Source organism: Oncorhynchus nerka, linkage group LG27, assembly GCF_034236695.1.
Source record: "Oncorhynchus nerka isolate Pitt River linkage group LG27, Oner_Uvic_2.0, whole genome shotgun sequence".
NCBI classification, from domain to species: domain Eukaryota; kingdom Metazoa; phylum Chordata; class Actinopteri; order Salmoniformes; family Salmonidae; genus Oncorhynchus; species Oncorhynchus nerka.
The window spans coordinates 94,237,148-94,254,981 of record NC_088422.1 but is presented as its reverse complement, the minus strand read 5'-3'; the positions used below and the strand labels follow the sequence as shown (position 1 = coordinate 94,254,981).

The 17,834-nt window shown below is 45.2% G+C and overlaps 1 protein-coding gene across 1 annotated transcript in view; it reads left to right on the top strand.

Moving 5' to 3' along the window:
• The first annotated feature begins 15,141 nt into the window (after window positions 1-15,141).
• LOC115116083 (uveal autoantigen with coiled-coil domains and ankyrin repeats protein-like) overlaps window positions 15,142-17,834 on the top strand; it is an 80,530-nt gene continuing 77,837 nt past the window's right edge. Inside the window, 1 exon segment of the mRNA XM_065012361.1 lies at window positions 15,142-15,349. Coding sequence (XP_064868433.1) covers window positions 15,302-15,349 — 48 coding nt within the window. The 5' untranslated portion in view covers window positions 15,142-15,301.

Here is a 17,834-nt window from a genome sequence, read left to right as displayed (position 1 = left end):
TCCTCATTATTTTGGCATTCATGAGACGGAGGTTGAACAATGGCCATTGATTCCCCATTAGATGGTTTTCACTCAAGTCACATGCACAATCACAGTGAAATGAGTGCCTTGCCCTTCTCAACTGCAGTATTTCAGGATCAAAATAGTGTAACTGGCACCTACTACCATACCCTGTTCAAAGACCCTAATCTTCTGTCTTGCCCATTCACCCTCTGAATGGCACACATACACAGTCCATGTCTCAAGATGTAAAAATCATTCTTTAACCTGTCTCCTCCCCTTCATCTACACTGATTTGAAGTGGATTTAACAGGTGACATCAATAATGGATCATAGTTTTCACCTGGTCAGTCTGTCGTGGAAAGAGCAGGTGTTCCTAATGTTTTGTAAACAGGGCTGAAAAGTGACTGGTAACCTGACTCAATACCTATGGTAATACACATGTAAACAGGGCTGAAAAGTGACTGGTAACCCGACTCAATACCTATGGTAATACACATGTAAACAGGGCTGAAAAGTGACTGGTAACCTGACTCAATACTTATGGTAATACACATGTAAGCAGGGCTGAAAAGTGACTGGTAACCCGACTCAATACTTATGGTAATACACATGTAAGCAGAAGTAAGATACTATCTATTTCTAGAGTTAACTATATCAATACTTAAGGTAATATACAGTTGAAGTCGGAAGTTTACAAAGTTGTGGCCAAAAGTTTTGAGAATGACACAAATATTAATTTCCACAAAGTTGGCTGCTTCAGTGTCTAGATATTTTTGTCAGATGTTACAATGGAATACGGAAGTATAATTACAAGCATTTCATAAGTTTCAAAGGCTTTATTGATAATTACATGAAGTTGATGCAGAGTCAATATTGCAGTGTTCTCCCTTCTTTTTCAAGACCTCTGCAATCTGCCCTGGCATGCTGTCAATTAACTTCTGGGCCACATCCTGACTGATGGCAGCCCATTCTTGCATAATCAATGCTTGGAGTTTGTCAGAATTTGTGGGTTTTTGTTTGTCCACCCGCCTCTTGAGGATTGACCACAAGTTCTCAATGGGATTAAGGTCTGGGGAGTTTCCTGGCCATGGACCCAAAATATCAATGTTTTGTTCCCCGAGCCTTATGGCAAGGTTGTCCATCATGCTGGAAAAGGCATTGTTCGTCACCAAACTGTTCCTGGATGGTTGGGAGAAGTTGCTTTCGGAGGATGTGTTGGTAGCATTCTTTATTCATTGCTGTGTTCTTAGGCAAAATTGTGAGTGAGCCCACTCCCTTGGCAGAGAAGCAACCCCACACATGAATGGTCCCATGATGATCACTCTTCATAACATTCTGGAGTATATGCAAATTGCCATCATACAAACCGAGGCAGCAGACTTTGTGAAAATTAATATTTGTGTCATTCTCAAAACTTTTGGCCACGACTGTACACTTAGGTTAGAGTCATTAAAACTAGTTTTTCAACCACTCCACAAATTTCATCTTAACAAACTTTTGGCAAGTCGATTAGGACATCTACTTTGTGCATGACACAAGTCATTTTTCCAACAATTGTTTACAGACAGATTATTTAACTTGTAATTCACTTTATCACAATTCCAATGGGTCAGACGTTTACATACACTAAGTTGACTGGGCCTTTAAACAGCTTGGAAAATTCCAGAAAATTATGTCATGGCTTTAGAAGCTTCTGATAGGCTAGTTGACATCATTTGAGTCAATCGTAGGTGTACCTATGGATGTATTTGAAGGCCTGCCTTCAAACTCAGTGGCTCTTTGCTTGACATCATGGGAAAATCAAAATAAATCAGCCAAAAATTGTAGACTTGTAGACCACCACAAGTCTGGTTCATCCTTGGGAGCAATTTCCAAACGCCTGAAGGTACCACGTTCATCTGTACAAATAATAGTACGCAAGTATAAACACCATGGGACCACGCAGCCGTCATACCACTCAGGAAGGAGAGGCGTTCTGTCTCCTAGAGATGAACGTACTTTGTTGCGAAAAGTGCAAATCAATTCCAAAACAACAGCAAATGACCTTGTGAAGATGCTAAAGGAAACAGGTACAAAAGTATCTATATACACAGTAAAAGGAGTCCAATATCAACAAAACCTGAAAGGCCGCTCAGCAAGGAAGAAGCCACTCCTCCAAAACCGCCATAAAAAAGCCAGACTACCGTTTGCAACTGCACATGGGGACAAATATCGTACTTTTTGGAGAAATGTCCTATGGTCTGATGAAACAAAAATAAAACTGTTTGGCCATAAGGACCATCGTTATGTTTGGAGGTAAAAGAGGGAGGCTTGCAAGGTGAAGAACATCATCCCAACTGTGAAGCACGGGGGTGGCAGCATCGTGTTGTGGGGGTGCTTGCTGCAGGAGGGACTGGTGCACTTCATAAAATAGATGGCATCATGAGGGCGGAAAATTATATGGATATATTGAAACAACATCTATTTATATTTATATGTATTTATCTATATCTATAACAGCAAATGGGTCTTCCAAATGGACATTGACACCAAGCATACTTCCAAAGTTGTGGGAAAATGGCTTAAGGACAAAAAAGTCAAGGTATTTGAGTGGCCATCACAAAGCCCTGACCTCAATCCTATAGAAGGGAGTGTGAGGGAGGGTGGATGTGAAGGTGTGAGGGAGTGTAGGTGTGAGGGGGGTGGATGTGAAGGTGTGAGGGAGTGTAGGTGTGAGGGGGTGGATGTGAAGGTGTGAGGGAGTGTAGGAGTGAGGGAGTGTGGATGTGAAGGTGTGAGGGAGTGTAGGTGTGAGGGAGGGTGGATGTGGAAGTGTGAGGGAGTGTAGGTGTGAGGGAGGGTGGGTGTGAGGGAGTGTAGGTGTGAGGGGGTGGATGTGAATGTGTGAGGGAATGTAGGTGTGAGTGAGGGTGGATGTGAAGGTGTGAGGGAGTGTAGGTGTGAGGGAGGGTGGGTGTGAAGGTGTGGTGAGGGGGTGGATGTGAAGGTGTGAGGGAGGGTGGATGTGAAGGTGAGGGAGTGTAAGTGTGAGGGAGGGGGGATGTGAAGGTGTGAGGGAGTGTAGGTGTGAGGGGATGTGTGTGAGTGTGCGTGACACTGAAGGTGTGTGTGTCTGAGTGGGTAGAGACCTGTGGATGGGCATAGAGCCAGTGTGGATAGTCTGTGGGAGAGGGAGAGCAGTACCTGTAACCCATTTAACAGTATTATGGCCAGGGGATAGAAGATGTTTAGGAGTCTGTTGGTCTGAGCCGTGATGCATGTCTCAGATGGCTGGAGTTTTTGGCAATTTTTCTGGGTAACCAAGAAAGACAATTTGAAAGATAGCTGCAGTTCAATTTCCTCTTGAGCTTGTGTCTGAATTTTTATGGAGTTTGCATATTTCTTTGTGTAAGAATAATTGCTAGAAAGATTAGAAGTTGAAACCTGGACCCATTTAAAATGATAAGAGGATGCCCTCAATTGAGGATTCATAGTCTTCAGATTCGGAGGCAGAATTCCTGGAGATATATGAAAGACTTGGACTAAAAACAAAGCAGAGTCCTATATCCACTACTTCCTGTACAGTGCTGCCCTAGATAATCTACTTCCTGTACAGTGGTGCCCTATATCATCTACTTCCTGTACAGTGGTGCCCTAGATCATCTACTTCCTGTACAGTGGTGCCCTAGATCATCTACTTCCTGTACAGTGGTGCCCTAGATCATCTACTTCCTGTACAGTGGTACCCTATATCATCTACTTCCTGTACAGTGGTGCCCTAGATCATCTACTTCCTGTACAGTGGTGCCCTATATCATCTACTTCCTGTACAGTGGTGCCCTAGATAATCTACTTCATGTACAGGGGTACCCTATATCATCTACTTCCTGTACACGTAAATGTTTTGCTCCATGAAGTAATCCAGAAATGTTTACCGCCACCATCTTGTCTTTCAAGTCATTGATTGAGACATTCTGTAGATAACCTACTGCAACATGATAGGCCTTTGCAAAACAGAAAGGGAAAGGACTTGAGTCACTAAGGTACTAAATTCATGATATTAATGAACAGAATACAAGGCTGCTGAGGTGTGGGCCAACTGTGTGTTTCTAACAGCTTCCAGCAACAAATACAAGCTGCAATTCCAACCGAGTCAGTCAGTGAATGGTGAGTGACAAACAAACAAAATAGGGGAACATCCTAATAGTCTACGAGGCTACGCCTCCCTGTCCTTCTCTCCATCTGGATAGAGTGTAGACTTCTAAATGTGTCAATCAGCGGAGAGTGGTGGGAGGAGCTATAGGAGGACGGGCTCATTGTAATGGCTGGAATGGAATTAACGGAACGGTATCAAACATATGGAAACCACATGTTTGACTTAGTTCCTTTTTTTCCATTCCAGCCATTACAATGTGCCTGTCCTCCTATATCTCCTCACACCAGCCCCCACTGGTGTCAATGGATTCTGCACTAATGTAAAATAACTGGTTAAGCAAGAGCACAATCTGAGAAGACATTGACTGTAGAAAGGATTCATCAAATCCAGGTGTTAATTGAACGTGCAAGTCATTGGACTGTTCTTATTTATGCTAACATTGAATTGAATATGACTCTGTTTACTTGTCAGATTTGACAATTGGCAGACACGAAGATGACTACAGATGAGGCAGCAACGACAGGCCAGAGGAAGATCAGAAAGGAAGTGGTGAGTGAATAACCATTCCACACTGTAGGTGTAGCCTACTGTGGTCTTAGGCAGGGTTTCTCAAACTGGGTCCTGGGGCCCCCTCTGCGTGCATGGTTTTTGTTTGTGCCCCCTAGCACTACACAGCTTGATGACGAGTTGGTTATCTGAATCAGCTCTGTAGTGCTAGGACAAAAAACAAAAAGTGCACCCAGTGCTGGGGCCCCAGGACCAAGTTTGAGAAACCCTGGTCTGAGAACAGCCTGGTCTGAGAACACCCTGGTCTGATGACTCTTGGTCTAAGAACACCCTGGTCTGAGAACAACTTGGTCTGAAAACACCCTGGTCTGAGAACACCCTGGTCTTATGACTCTTGGTCTGAGAACACCCTGGTCTGAAAACACCCTGGTCTGAAAACACCCTGGTCTGGGAACAGCCTGGTCTGAGAACACCCTGGTCTGGAAACACTCTGGTCTGAAAACACCCTGGTCTGAAAACACCCTGGTCTGATGACTCTTGGACTAAGAACACCCTGGTCTGGGAACAGCCTGGTCTGAGAACACCCTGGTCTGAGAACACCCTGGTCTGATGACTCTTGGTCTGGGAACAACCTGGTCTGATGACTCTTGGTCTGAGAAAACCCTGGTCTGGGAACACCCTGGTCTAAAAACACCCTGGTCTGATGACTCTTGGTATGGGAACAACCTGGTCTGATGACTCTTGGTCTGAGAAAACCCTGGTCTGGGAACACCCTGGTCTAAAAACACCCTGGTCTGATGACTCTTGGTCTGAGAACACCCTGGTCTGAGAACACCCTGGTCTGATGACTCTTGGTCTGAGAACACCCTGGTCTGATGACTCTTGGTCTGGGAACAACCTGGTCTGATGACTCATGGTCTGAGAAAACCCTGGTCTGGGAACACCCTGGCCTGAGAACACCCTGGTCTAAAAACACCCTGGTCTGATGACTCTTGGTCTGAGAACACCCTGGTCTGAGAACACCCTGTTCTGATGACTCTTGGTCTGAGAACACCCTGGTCTGATGACTCTTGGACTAAGAACACCCTGGTCTGATGACTCTTGGTCTGAGAACACCCTGGTCTGATGACTCTTGGTCTGGGAACAACCTGGTCTGATGACTCTTGGTCTGAGAACACCCTGGTCTGATGACTCTTGGTCTGGGAACACCCTGGTCTGAGAACACCCTGGTCTGATGACTCTTGGCTGAGAACAGCCTGTTCTGATGACTCTTGGTCTGAGAACACCCTGGTCTGATGACTCTTGGTCTGGGAACAACCTGGTCTGATGACTCATGGTCTGAGAACACCCTGGTCTGATGACTCTTGGACTAAGAACACCCTGGTCTGAGAACACCCTGTTCTGATGACTCTTGGTCTGAGAACACCCTGGTCTGATGACTCTTGGACTAAGAACACCCTGGTCTGATGACTCTTGGTCTGAGAACACCCTGGTCTGATGACTCTTGGACTAAGAACACCCTGGTCTGATGACTCTTGGTCTGAGAACACCCTGGTCTGATGACTCTTGGTCTGGGAACAACCTGGTCTGATGACTCTTGGTCTGAGAAAACCCTGGTCTGGGAACACCCTGGTCTGAGAACACCCTGCTCTAAAAACACCCTGGTCTGATGACTCTTGGTCTGAGAACACCCTGGTCTGAGAACACCCTGTTCTGATGACTCTTGGTCTGATAACACCCTGGTCTGATGACTCTTGGACTAAGAACACCCTGGTCTGATGACTCTTGGTCTGAGAACACCCTGGTCTGATGACTCTTGGACTAAGAACACCCTGGTCTGATGACTCTTGGTCTGAGAACACGCTGGTCTGATGACTCTTGGTCTGGGAACACCCTGGTCTGATGACTCTTGGTCTGAGAACACCCTGGTCTGAGAACACCCTGGTCTGATGACTCTTGGTCTGGGAACAACCTGGTCTGATGACTCTTGGTCTGAGAAAACCCTGGTCTGGGAACACCCTGGTCTGAGAACACCCTGGTCTAAAAACACCCTGGTCTGATGACTCTGATGATGCTTTTCCCATGTCAGGAACAAGAATGAAGTGACATGTTGGTTTTGATCTGGAGGGGGTGGTAACATCTAACTATTGGACTGTATTATGACTGACAGCTCCTCCTACCCAACACCCTCGACGACTGAACAGTCAATCAAAGTAGGTAGTGAATTGTAATGTAATTGAATAATGTCTTGTACTATTTAAAAATATATATATATTTAACAAGGCAAGTCAGTTAAGAACAAATTCTTATTTAAAATGACAGCCTACCCCAGCCTACCCCGGCCAAACCTGGACGACGCTGGGCCAATTGTGCGCCGCCCTATGGGACTCCCATTCACCGCCAGCCTGGATTCGAACCAAGGTCTGTGGTAACACCTCTAGCACTGAGATGCAGTGCCTTAGACCGCTGTGCAACTTGGGAGCCCAAATTGGTGACAAAATATAAAGGAAAATGTATTCCAAATAAAAACCTACCCAAAGAAGGAATTAGAAAATACTAAAACTAATCAGCAAGTCCTGGTTTTATTATAAAAAAGTTACTGAGAATAAAGCATTTAATGATTGCACCTCATTATACTGTTATACTAAACATGGCTACAACTGGGTTTTGTTTTGCCTGCTGATAGAGGGGCTCAACCATCTCTTCCATGGCATACATGATCTCTGACAGAGCGGGGGCTCTACCATCTCTTCCCTGGCGTACATGATCTCTGACAGAGCGGGGGCTCTACCATCTCTTCCCTGGCGTACATGATCTCTGACAGAGCGGGGGCTCTACCATCTCTTCCCTGGCGTACATGATCTCTGACAGAGCGGGGGCTCTACCATCTCTTCCCTGGCGTACATGATCTCTGACAGAGGGGCTCTACCATCTCTTCCCTGGCGTACATGATCTCTGACAGAGGGGCTCAACCATCTCTCCCCTGGCGTACATGATCTCTGACAGAGGGGCTCAACCGTCTCTTCCCTGGCGTACATGATGTCTTTGACAACAGCGAAGAGGGTCTGCCTGTCTCTTAGGTCTACCCAACTCTCCTTGATCCACAGCCACCTCCACTATGCCTGGAGTAAGTGGAAGGTGCTGAGGCTAAGTTTGGCCCCTGGAAATGCCCTCCCTAATGCTCCCCTCTCTGTCTTGCAGCCATCTGTAATGATGAGGTGAGGACCAGCCTGACCTCTCCCTGAAAAGGCCTCCTCCCTCAGTATGTCCTTCGACAGTTGAAGGCCCTCAAGGATTGTGGCCTCATCCTCAGACGGAGTCAGGATAACCCCAAGGGGGAGACCGCCAACACAGCTGTGGATAGGGGGAATAAAAACTGCAGTTTTCTCTGTCTGTGTTCCCAGAGGAATCAGTGAAGCAGAGCTCCCCACTGTGCCTGGTCTGATGGACACTGTTCATCAGTGGGAGGAGCAGGTATTCACCAGAAGGGTTCCTCCAGAATGTTTCTCAACCTTGGTGTATATCTATCACTCCTCAACCTGCCTCTCTAGGGCTGAGAGCACTCCTCAACCTGCCTCTCTAAGGCTGAGAGCACTCCTCCACCTGCCTCTCTAGGGCTGAGAGCACTCCTCCACCTGCCTCTCTAGGGCTGAGAGCACTCCTCAACCTGCCTCTCTAGGGCTGAGAGCACTCCTCAACCTGCCTCTCTAGGGCTGAGAGCACTCCTCAACCTGCCTCTCTAGGGCTGAGAGCACTCCTCAACCTGCCTCTCTAGGGCTGAGAGCACTCCTCAACCTGCCTCTCTAGGGCTGAGAGCACTCCTCAACCTGCCTCTCTAGGGCTGAGAGCACTCCTCAACCTGCCTCTCTAGGGCTGAGAGCACTCCTCCACCTGCCTCTCTAGGGCTGAGAGCACTCCTCAACCTGCCTCTCTAGGGCTGAGAGCACTCCTCAACCTGCCTCTCTAGGGCTGAGAGCACTCCTCCACCTGCCTCTCTAGGGCTGAGAGCATTCCTAAACCTGCCTCTCTAGGGCTGAGAGTACTCCTCCACCTGCCTCTCTAGGGCTGAGAGCACTCCTCAACCTGCCTCTCTAGGGCTGAGAGCACTCCTCAACCTGCCTCTCTAGGGCTGAGAGCACTCCTCAACCTGCCTCTCTAGGGCTGAGAGCACTCCTCCACCTGCCTCTCTAGGGCTGAGAGCACTCCTCCACCTGCCTCTCTAGGGCTGAGAGCACTCCTCAACCTGCCTCTCTAGGGCTGAGAGCACTCCTCAACCTGCCTCTCTAGGGCTGAGAGCACTCCTCAACCTGCCTCTCTAGGGCTGAGAGCACTCCTCAACCTTCACTAGTAATACTAGAACACTGACCACAGCATCCTACATCTGTTCACTAGTAATACTAGAACACTGACCACAACATCCTACATCTGTTCACTAGTAATACTAGAACACTGACCACAACATCCTACATCTGTTCACTAGTAATACTAGAACACTGACCACAACATCCTACATCTGTTCACTAGTAATACTAGAACACTGACCACAACATCATACATCTGTTCACTAGTAATACTAGAACACTGACCACAACATCCTACATCTGTTCACTAGTAATACTAGAACACTGACCACAACATCCTACATCTGTTCACTAGTAATACTAGAACACTGACCACAACATCCTACATCTGTTCACTAGTAATACTAGAACACTGACCACATTATCCTACATCTGTTCACTAGTAATACTAGAACACTGACCACAACATCATACATCTGTTCACTAGTAATACTAGAAAACTGACCACAATGCAAAAGGAAATGCTCCTAATCATCACAACACAAGACTGTCCCGAATTCAAAAAATATCACCAAGTTTCTTAGGCACTGCGTTAAATAATATGAATTTACCTATAGCAGAACTGGAGGTCTGGACAGAGGGATCTGTTTTCAGAGGTGAAGATGTAGTCCTTTCCGTACTGTATCTGCAGGTCGTTCTTCGGAACCGTCAGTGAGGGGGGAGTGCCAGATTTCAAAGAGCAGGGTCAGTGTCTCTATGGCTTTGGCCTCCACATCCCTGTGCCTGAGGGCATCTGCCACAAACTATATTCTGGAAGATGAGGGTGTTTTTGCTCCTGGGACCAACCACAAACAAAACGGTGTCAAAATGAGTCAGAGAATAAAGAGAGGATAACTGGATTAACGAACAGGTTTATTAGACAGAATCTCTGACCCACCTGCTCAATCATCTGGTCTTGTCAGCACATGTCATCAGGGTACAGGTCATCTTTGCCTCGCAGCAGGTGTTCTTGGACAGTCTTCTGTCATTGGCTGTTTGGGATCTGACGGCCACATTGTGTTGACACCTATAATGAGCCTGAACAAAATATATGGAGTTTATTCTTCTCATTTCTATTAAACAGCAGATCTATTTCCAGGGTTCGTGTAGGAGACAATACATAGCAAGAGACTAAACAAACTAAAAATGTGTGTGTGAGAGAGAGAGAGTCACCCCGTGTGGCCCCAACAGTGTTGCTGATTTGGCCTTACCTTAAAAAGCACACGCTGTCCTTTACTTGGTTTTGTGACAGTGACCCTTCAAGTGACTCCTGACTTTGGTGTCTTCTGTAGCCACTCTTTAAACTGACTTACTCCTTCCATGGCCATTCCAAAGGATACCTCAAAAGCACAGTGGTCCATCTGTGTGAGCCTCTCCTCGTAGGAGAGGCTCACACAGGCACTTGTACCCATGGCACTTGTACCCAGGAGCCAATCAACTCTATGAATTTAAAAATAAATGTTGTCAACAGTGATATTGATTGACATAACTACAGTGGTGGAAAAAGTACTCAGTTGTCATACTTGAGTAAAAGTAAAGATACCTTAATAGAAAATGACTCAAGTTAAAGTGAAAGTCACCCAGTAAAATAATACTTGAGTAAAAGTATACTTTAGTATCAAAAGTAAATGGAATTGATCAAATGTACTTAAGTACCAGAAGGCACAATAAAATGTTTTATTGACAGATAGCCAGGGGCACACTCCAACACTCAGACATAATTTACAAACGAAGCATTTGTGTTTAGTGAGTCCCCCAGATCAGAGGCAGTAGGAATGACCAGGGATGTTCTCTGTTTAGTGAGTCCCCCAGATCAGAGGCAGTAGGTATGACCAGGGATGTTCTCTGTTTAGTGAGTCCCCCAGATCAGAGGCAGTAGGAATGACCAGGGATGTTCTCTGTTTAGTGAGTCCCCCAGATCAGAGGCAGTAGGAATGACCAGGGATGTTCTCTGTTTAGTGAGTCCCCCAGATCAGAGGCAGTAGGTATGACCAGGGATGTTCTCTGTTTAGTGAGTCCCCCAGATCAGAGGCAGTAGGAATGACCAGGGATGTTCTCTGTTTAGTGAGTCCCCCAGATCAGAGACAGTAGGAATGACCAGGGATGTTCTCTGTTTAGTGAGTCCCCCAGATCAGAGGCAGTAGGAATGACCAGGGATGTTCTCTGTTTAGTGAGTCCCCCAGATCAGAGGCAGTAGGAATGACCAGGGATGTTCTCTGTTTAGTGAGTCCCCCAGATCAGAGACAGTAGGAATGACCAGGGATGTTCTCTGTTTAGTGAGTCCCCCAGATCAGAGACAGTAGGAATGACCAGGGATGTTCTCTGTTTAGTGAGTCCCCCAGATCAGAGGCAGTAGGAATGACCAGGGATGTTCTCTGTTTAGTGAGTCCCCCAGATCAGAGACAGTAGGAATGACCAGGGATGTTCTCTGTTTAGTGAGTCCCCCAGATCAGAGACAGTAGGGATGACCAGGGATGTTCTCTGTTTAGTGAGTCCCCCAGATCAGAGGCAGTAGGAATGACCAGGGATGTTCTCTGTTTAGTGAGTCCCCCAGATCAGAGACAGTAGGAATGACCAGGGATGTTCTCTGTTTAGTGAGTCCCCCAGATCAGAGGCAGTAGGAATGACCAGGGATGTTCTCTGTTTAGTGAGTCCCCCAGATCAGAGGCAGTAGGAATGACCAGGGATGTTCTCTGTTTAGTGAGTCCCCCAGATCAGAGGCAGTAGGAATGACCAGGGATGTTCTCTGTTTAGTGAGTCCCCCAGATCAGAGGCAGTAGGAATGACCAGGGATGTTCTCTGTTTAGTGAGTCCCCCAGATCAGAGGCAGTAGGAATGACCAGGGATGTTCTCTGTTTAGTGAGTCCCCCAGATCAGAGGCAGTAGGAATGACCAGGGATGTTCTCTGTTTAGTGAGTCCCCCAGATCAGAGGCAGTAGGAATGACCAGGGATGTTCTCTGTTTAGTGAGTCCCCCAGATCAGAGACAGTAGAGATGACCAGGGATGTTCTCTGTTTAGTGAGTCCCCCAGATCAGAGGCAGTAGGAATGACCAGGGATGTTCTCTGTTTAGTGAGTCCCCCAGATCAGAGGCAGTAGGAATGACCAGGGATGTTCTCTGTTTAGTGAGTCCCCCAGATCAGAGGCAGTAGGAATGACCAGGGATGTTCTCTGTTTAGTGAGTCCCCCAGATCAGAGGCAGTAGGAATGACCAGGGATGTTCTCTGTTTAGTGAGTCCGCCAGATCAGAGGCAGTAGGAATGACCAGGGATGTTCTCTGTTTAGTGAGTCCCCCAGATCAGAGACAGTAGGAATGACCAGGGATGTTCTCTTGATAAGTGTGTGAATTGGAGTACTTTTGGGTGTCAGGGAAAATGTACGGAGTAAAAACAACATTATTTTATTTAGGAATGTAGTGAAGTAAAAGTAAAAGTTGTCAAAAATATAAATAGTATAAAAATAAAAAAACAACTTAATTAGTACTTTTTTTTTGTTCAGTGTAGTTTGAGTATATACACAGATTTGAGTCAGGCTAACAAAATATACCTTTGTAGAAGTAGTGGCTTATATATCCAGTCTTCCCTGTACAGTGTGCCATGGACATAATGTTGTTGTTGGGTGCTAGCAGGAACCCATGACCGTTAATGGTCAGCTCTGCTATTGACAGGCAGCGATGCCTGTTGACCTTGTATAACATCTCGATAAGACAAAGGCTGTTCAGTGGAAGAGGAGTTTTCTCTGGCTTCAATCACACAGGTTTAGGACACAGCGTTGCCAGCAGTGCAGTACTACGGGGAATCCATGGCAACGCTGTTGCTATGGAAACTTTGAGAGCTATAGTAAAAAAACAACAACATCCAGTCGACATACCACAGGAGGTTGGTGGCACCTTAATTGGCAAGGACGATCTCGTGGTAATGGCTGGAGTGCAGTAAGTGGAATGATATAAAATATATCAAACCCAGGTGTTTGACGTCGTTCCATTCGCTCCGTTCCAGCCATTATAATGAGCCGTCCTCCCCTCAGCAGCCTCCAATGCAACATACTGTACATACACTCTGAGCCGACCTGTAGAATTTCACTTGAATGAAAGACAGCATATTGAGCCTGTGTATAAGACAGAACTGTGCCCTTTATGTTCAGTGTATTGACGTGTCAGAGCTAGACATTCTTTGGGAGGTCGTTCAAGGTAGGAGGTGGGAGGTGGGAGGCTAGGCCTTTAAAAGTTGTATTTATTATTCCAACAAAAAATATGAATCTCATTCTGAAAATGATTCATGAACTATGTGCTTTTTCATGTTTCCATGACAGCGACTGTCAATATAAGAATTTCCGCTTCTTGAGCAAAAAGTAAACAAGCAAGTGTTCAATTACAGCGCAGATTTTAATTATGTTATGTCTTATGTTGTTATCAATAACCAAGCAATTATTTTAAATTGGGAAAATAATTGCCCAGAAGGGGGCAATCTTTCTCTTTTTCGACTTGGTTGAGTTGAGCCGTCCCACAGAAAGTAATTGTCTGCTTAATTGGTTCCACATTGACAGTGTACATTACAAGGCAACGTATAGTTTATTAGAACAATTTGGATGAGACTTTGTGTAGTATTTCCCCCCTCCTGCCCAACCAGTTCAGTGTTCAAATCTACAACTGTTTAGTAAATTACTCTCCTAACATACATTAACCCTGAAAATATGCATTAGCCTATTCACACTGAGTATACCAAATGTTAGGAAGACTTTCGTAATATTGTGTTGCACCTCTTTGGCCCTCAGAATGTGTTGGGGCATGGACTCTGCAAGGTGTTGAAAGCGTTCCATGGGGATGCTGGCCGATGTCGACTCCAATGCTTCCCACAGTTGTGTCAAGTTGGCTGGATGGCCTTTGGATGGTGAACCATTTTTGGGTGTGAAAAACCCAGCAGCGTTGCAGTTCTTGACGCACTCAAACTGGTGGACCTGGCACCTACTACCAAACCCTGTTCAAAGGCACTTAAATATTTTGTTTTGGCCATTCACCCTCTGAATAACACACATACACAATCCATGTCTCAATTGTCTGAAGGCTTAACAATCCTTCTTTAACCCGTCTCCTCCTCTTCATCTACACTGATTGAAGTGGATTTAACAAGTTACATCAATAAGGGATCATAGATTTCACCTGGTCAGTCTATGTCATAGAAAGAGTTCCTAACGTTTTGTACACTCAGTGTATAGTGTGTATAATCCACAAGTACTCAAACCCCGGTCCAGCGACTGTCAAGTCAACACCGTAACAAAAACGAGAGGTTGGAACCCCTAGACGAGATCGCTAGGTGTTGGGTTAAGGTTGCTACATCACTCCTTCCTTCGGGAGAGAAAATGTCCTCACGCTTCTATACACAGTCCTTCACATGTACACACCTATTCCATGGCCTCATTGGTGCTATCCCACTTATGACACCAATGCATTAAACCCGGGGGGTAGACTTAAACCCTGGTCCAGCGACTGTCAAGCGAACACCTTAACCGTTACGCCCAGAGGTCCGAACCTCTTGACCAGGTTGCTAGGTGTTGGCTTAAGGTCTGTACAATATTAAGGACAAAACAATGAAAGGGGGATGCCTAGTCAGTTGCACAACTTAATGCATTATATTATTTATAGTATATGTATAAATGAGCTCATAGTTTCTCATGGTGTCTAATGCAGGTCCATGAGCACAACACTTGTTTGGTATGAATTCAGTCATGTATTCAGTCTTGTATTAAGTCATGTTTAAAAACAGAGCCCCTAGTCATCATTTTGTAATTTTCATATTTGTAACATTCCAGTATTACAAAAAATAAGTAGACCTAGGAATGTTTTTGGGAATTAATATGTGTGTGTGGGATACATGAGCTCTAGTGTGGATCATAAATCTAATAATCTATTTATGAATTGCTGTCGGCAAGCCAGGTTCGGAAAAGCCCGTACTGTCTGTCCCGCCATTTCCCTCTTTCAGCCAGGTAAACCTGACGTCACATCATCACAGAAACTTAGGTTGTCCTGTGGGTTTTCCCATCAACTCCAAAAGTACGGCTGCCCTAGCTAACAAGGAAGTCCCTCCTTCAGTTACGACTTATTGGTTACAACCCAAAGGGTACGGGACACATTGTATTCTCATTGGTTTATTTGGTTGTCAATTTAGCAGCTCTAGTTGGTTTGCGTCAGGTGAAAGTCGTACGGTACTCAGCTGAGAAAAAGTTGTTTCGTTTAGAAATGAAACGTTTGTCAACATCTTAAATTATACATGTTGACTAATAAGATTTACAACTTCAACATCACCAGGTAAACAGCAGAAATGAAGAGTCTCAAGTACCGACTGAAAAAGCATGAAATTACGCTCACAGTAAGTTGAATCAGAACTTTTTTTGAATTACACATTGATTTTTAGTAAAGTACAGTGTAGTCTGATATATCGGACTCAAATGATATCAACCAAGTTTTCCTGTTACAAAGTTTCGAGCTTCCCAAACAAAAGCCTACCAACCCAAGCTAATCGGGGTTTGGCTACATCAAGCCCGTTTGTCATGATCGTGTTGTTAATCATTGCCTTATTGACAAATGCTTAAAACAAAAGTGTCACATTGAAGCATGCTCGTTTATCCAACTGTGTTCGTGGGCAGGGGAGTGGGGTTTTGAGAAAGGATGTTGGAACATACACCCACGACACGAGCGTCCAGTAGCGCCAAATGTTCTCCCTATGGAGGGCATCGTGTCGTGTGTAAATCTGTGCATAAAGTTAGCATTGTTTAGAATCTCTATCAGTCGGCACTTCAGGGCCATTGAGCCTCAGCAATATCGATCAATGTCCTCTAACAGCATTTATTGTTTTATTGCGTCATATTTTGTCGGTGGCTTGTAGGCGCCTATAAAAGACAGACAATTTGAGACAACTGCAAGACGCAGATGTCACCGACTGTACAGACTGCGAGAACCTTTCATAGGCAACATTACAATATCTGTCAGGGGACTGTCGTGCCTTTACATGTTCCAGGGCTACGCAATTCCACACGGATGTTATGTCACATCTACCTATGGATGCACTCTAAAATTAACTCTGAAGTGTATGTATATATACCGTGTATGCTATATATATACTGTATATGCTATATAGTAGGCTAATGTTGACTCTATACCAAGAATATTTAGTTGTTGTACAGGTTAGGCCAGTCGGCCCACTATTTATTTCTGGACGTAACATACGTTAAGGGCATGAGTGAGTATCCCTCAGGCTATTCCTGCTATATCCCATACATCCTGCAGGGTAGTAGTATTATGATTCTACTCAGTTCAGCAGGAGTTGTGTGGATGTTTGGCAGCCCCTTCTCCCCACAGTAGGCTAATTAACATGAGAAAGGCACAAAGCCAAGAGCTGTTTATTGTCCAAGTTTGTGGCCCAGTCCCTAGAAAAGGATTTCAGGAATTCCATTCAATTGAAATCACAGTGGACCAGTCTCACACGTTTGCAGAGGCGAGAAACGCACAGGTCACATGGTGATGAGCTGCAGGCCAATGTTTAGACTAGTAAAAAAACAAAATAATGAACTTAACTTGAGAAAAGCATTCATTGCCCCTGTGGGCGATGGAGGTGCACACTGATTTAAAAGGCAGCAGGTGGTCATGTCTAGAAAACAGGAGTCCTGGTATTCTTCTTTTGAAACCTCCAGACCTGTAACAGACACTATTGGATATAAAGAACCTTCAAATAGTGCAGACGGCCACCCATCGTTTCTAGAAAACACGATTGACATTTGACTGATCATTTCATATTGGCCTTGTTTCATACCGTTGTGCTTGGAGGGGCTGAAGGGACCTAGAATTGAGATGGGGGGGTAGTAGCACATTGCAGGATGAACCAGTGCAAATGCTTGGAGTTACAAAATGTGCCCCAAGAAATTGTCTGTGAAAAGAGAAGTATTTACACATTATCTGTCCAAGGCCCTGGGCCCTACTTCTAGACCCCTCATGTTGAGCTGAGCTTCCTGATTGGTTGATTTGATATCATGGTTACCCTTAATCAGCCCTTTTAGACCCCTCATGTTGAGCTGAGCTTCCTGATTGGTTGATTTGATATCATGGTTACCCTTAATCAGCCCTTTTAGACCTACACACGTTCATGGGGACAGGAGGTCCATTTGGAATCGATTGATATTTATGATGTCATACAGAAAAGATACCAAAAGAATATTCGTTGTAATCTTTCATACCAAAAGAAAATTGGTTTTGAACTCTATGATTGTAAGTAAGCATTTATTTCACTGTAAGGTTGTATTCGGGGGCACGTGACAAAAAAAACGTTGATTTGTCTGTGTGACACGAGGTGATACTGCCTGTAACCTAAAAAACGTTCATTTGTCTGTGTGAAACATGAGGTGATACTGCCTGTAACCTAAAAAACGTTCATTTGTCTGTGTGAAACATGAGGTGATACTGCCTGTAACCTAAAAAACGTTCATTTGTCTGTGTGAAACATGAGGTGATACTGCCTGTAACCTAAAAAACAGAGTAGCATGTCCCTACTGAACTGACAGCATTAGTCTTGAGCCAGCTTCTCCATGGGTGTAACAGGGAACTCTTCCCACACCCTCATCATATTGCACTGTTATTATGAGATCTACAGTAACTGACTACAGAACAAAATGAAGCACACCCTACAGTCCAGCAGAGCCTACACACTTCTATACAGCTGTGTTTGTAATGGCTGCTTACTCCAAAACCCATGAGAATGATTGTGCTGTTTCAAGTGGTCCAACAGCTGTGTGAGAGTGAGTCAGCACGAGGCCTTTTGGGACGGGAACAATAGCTGAATCTAATCCAGACCACGGCCACTT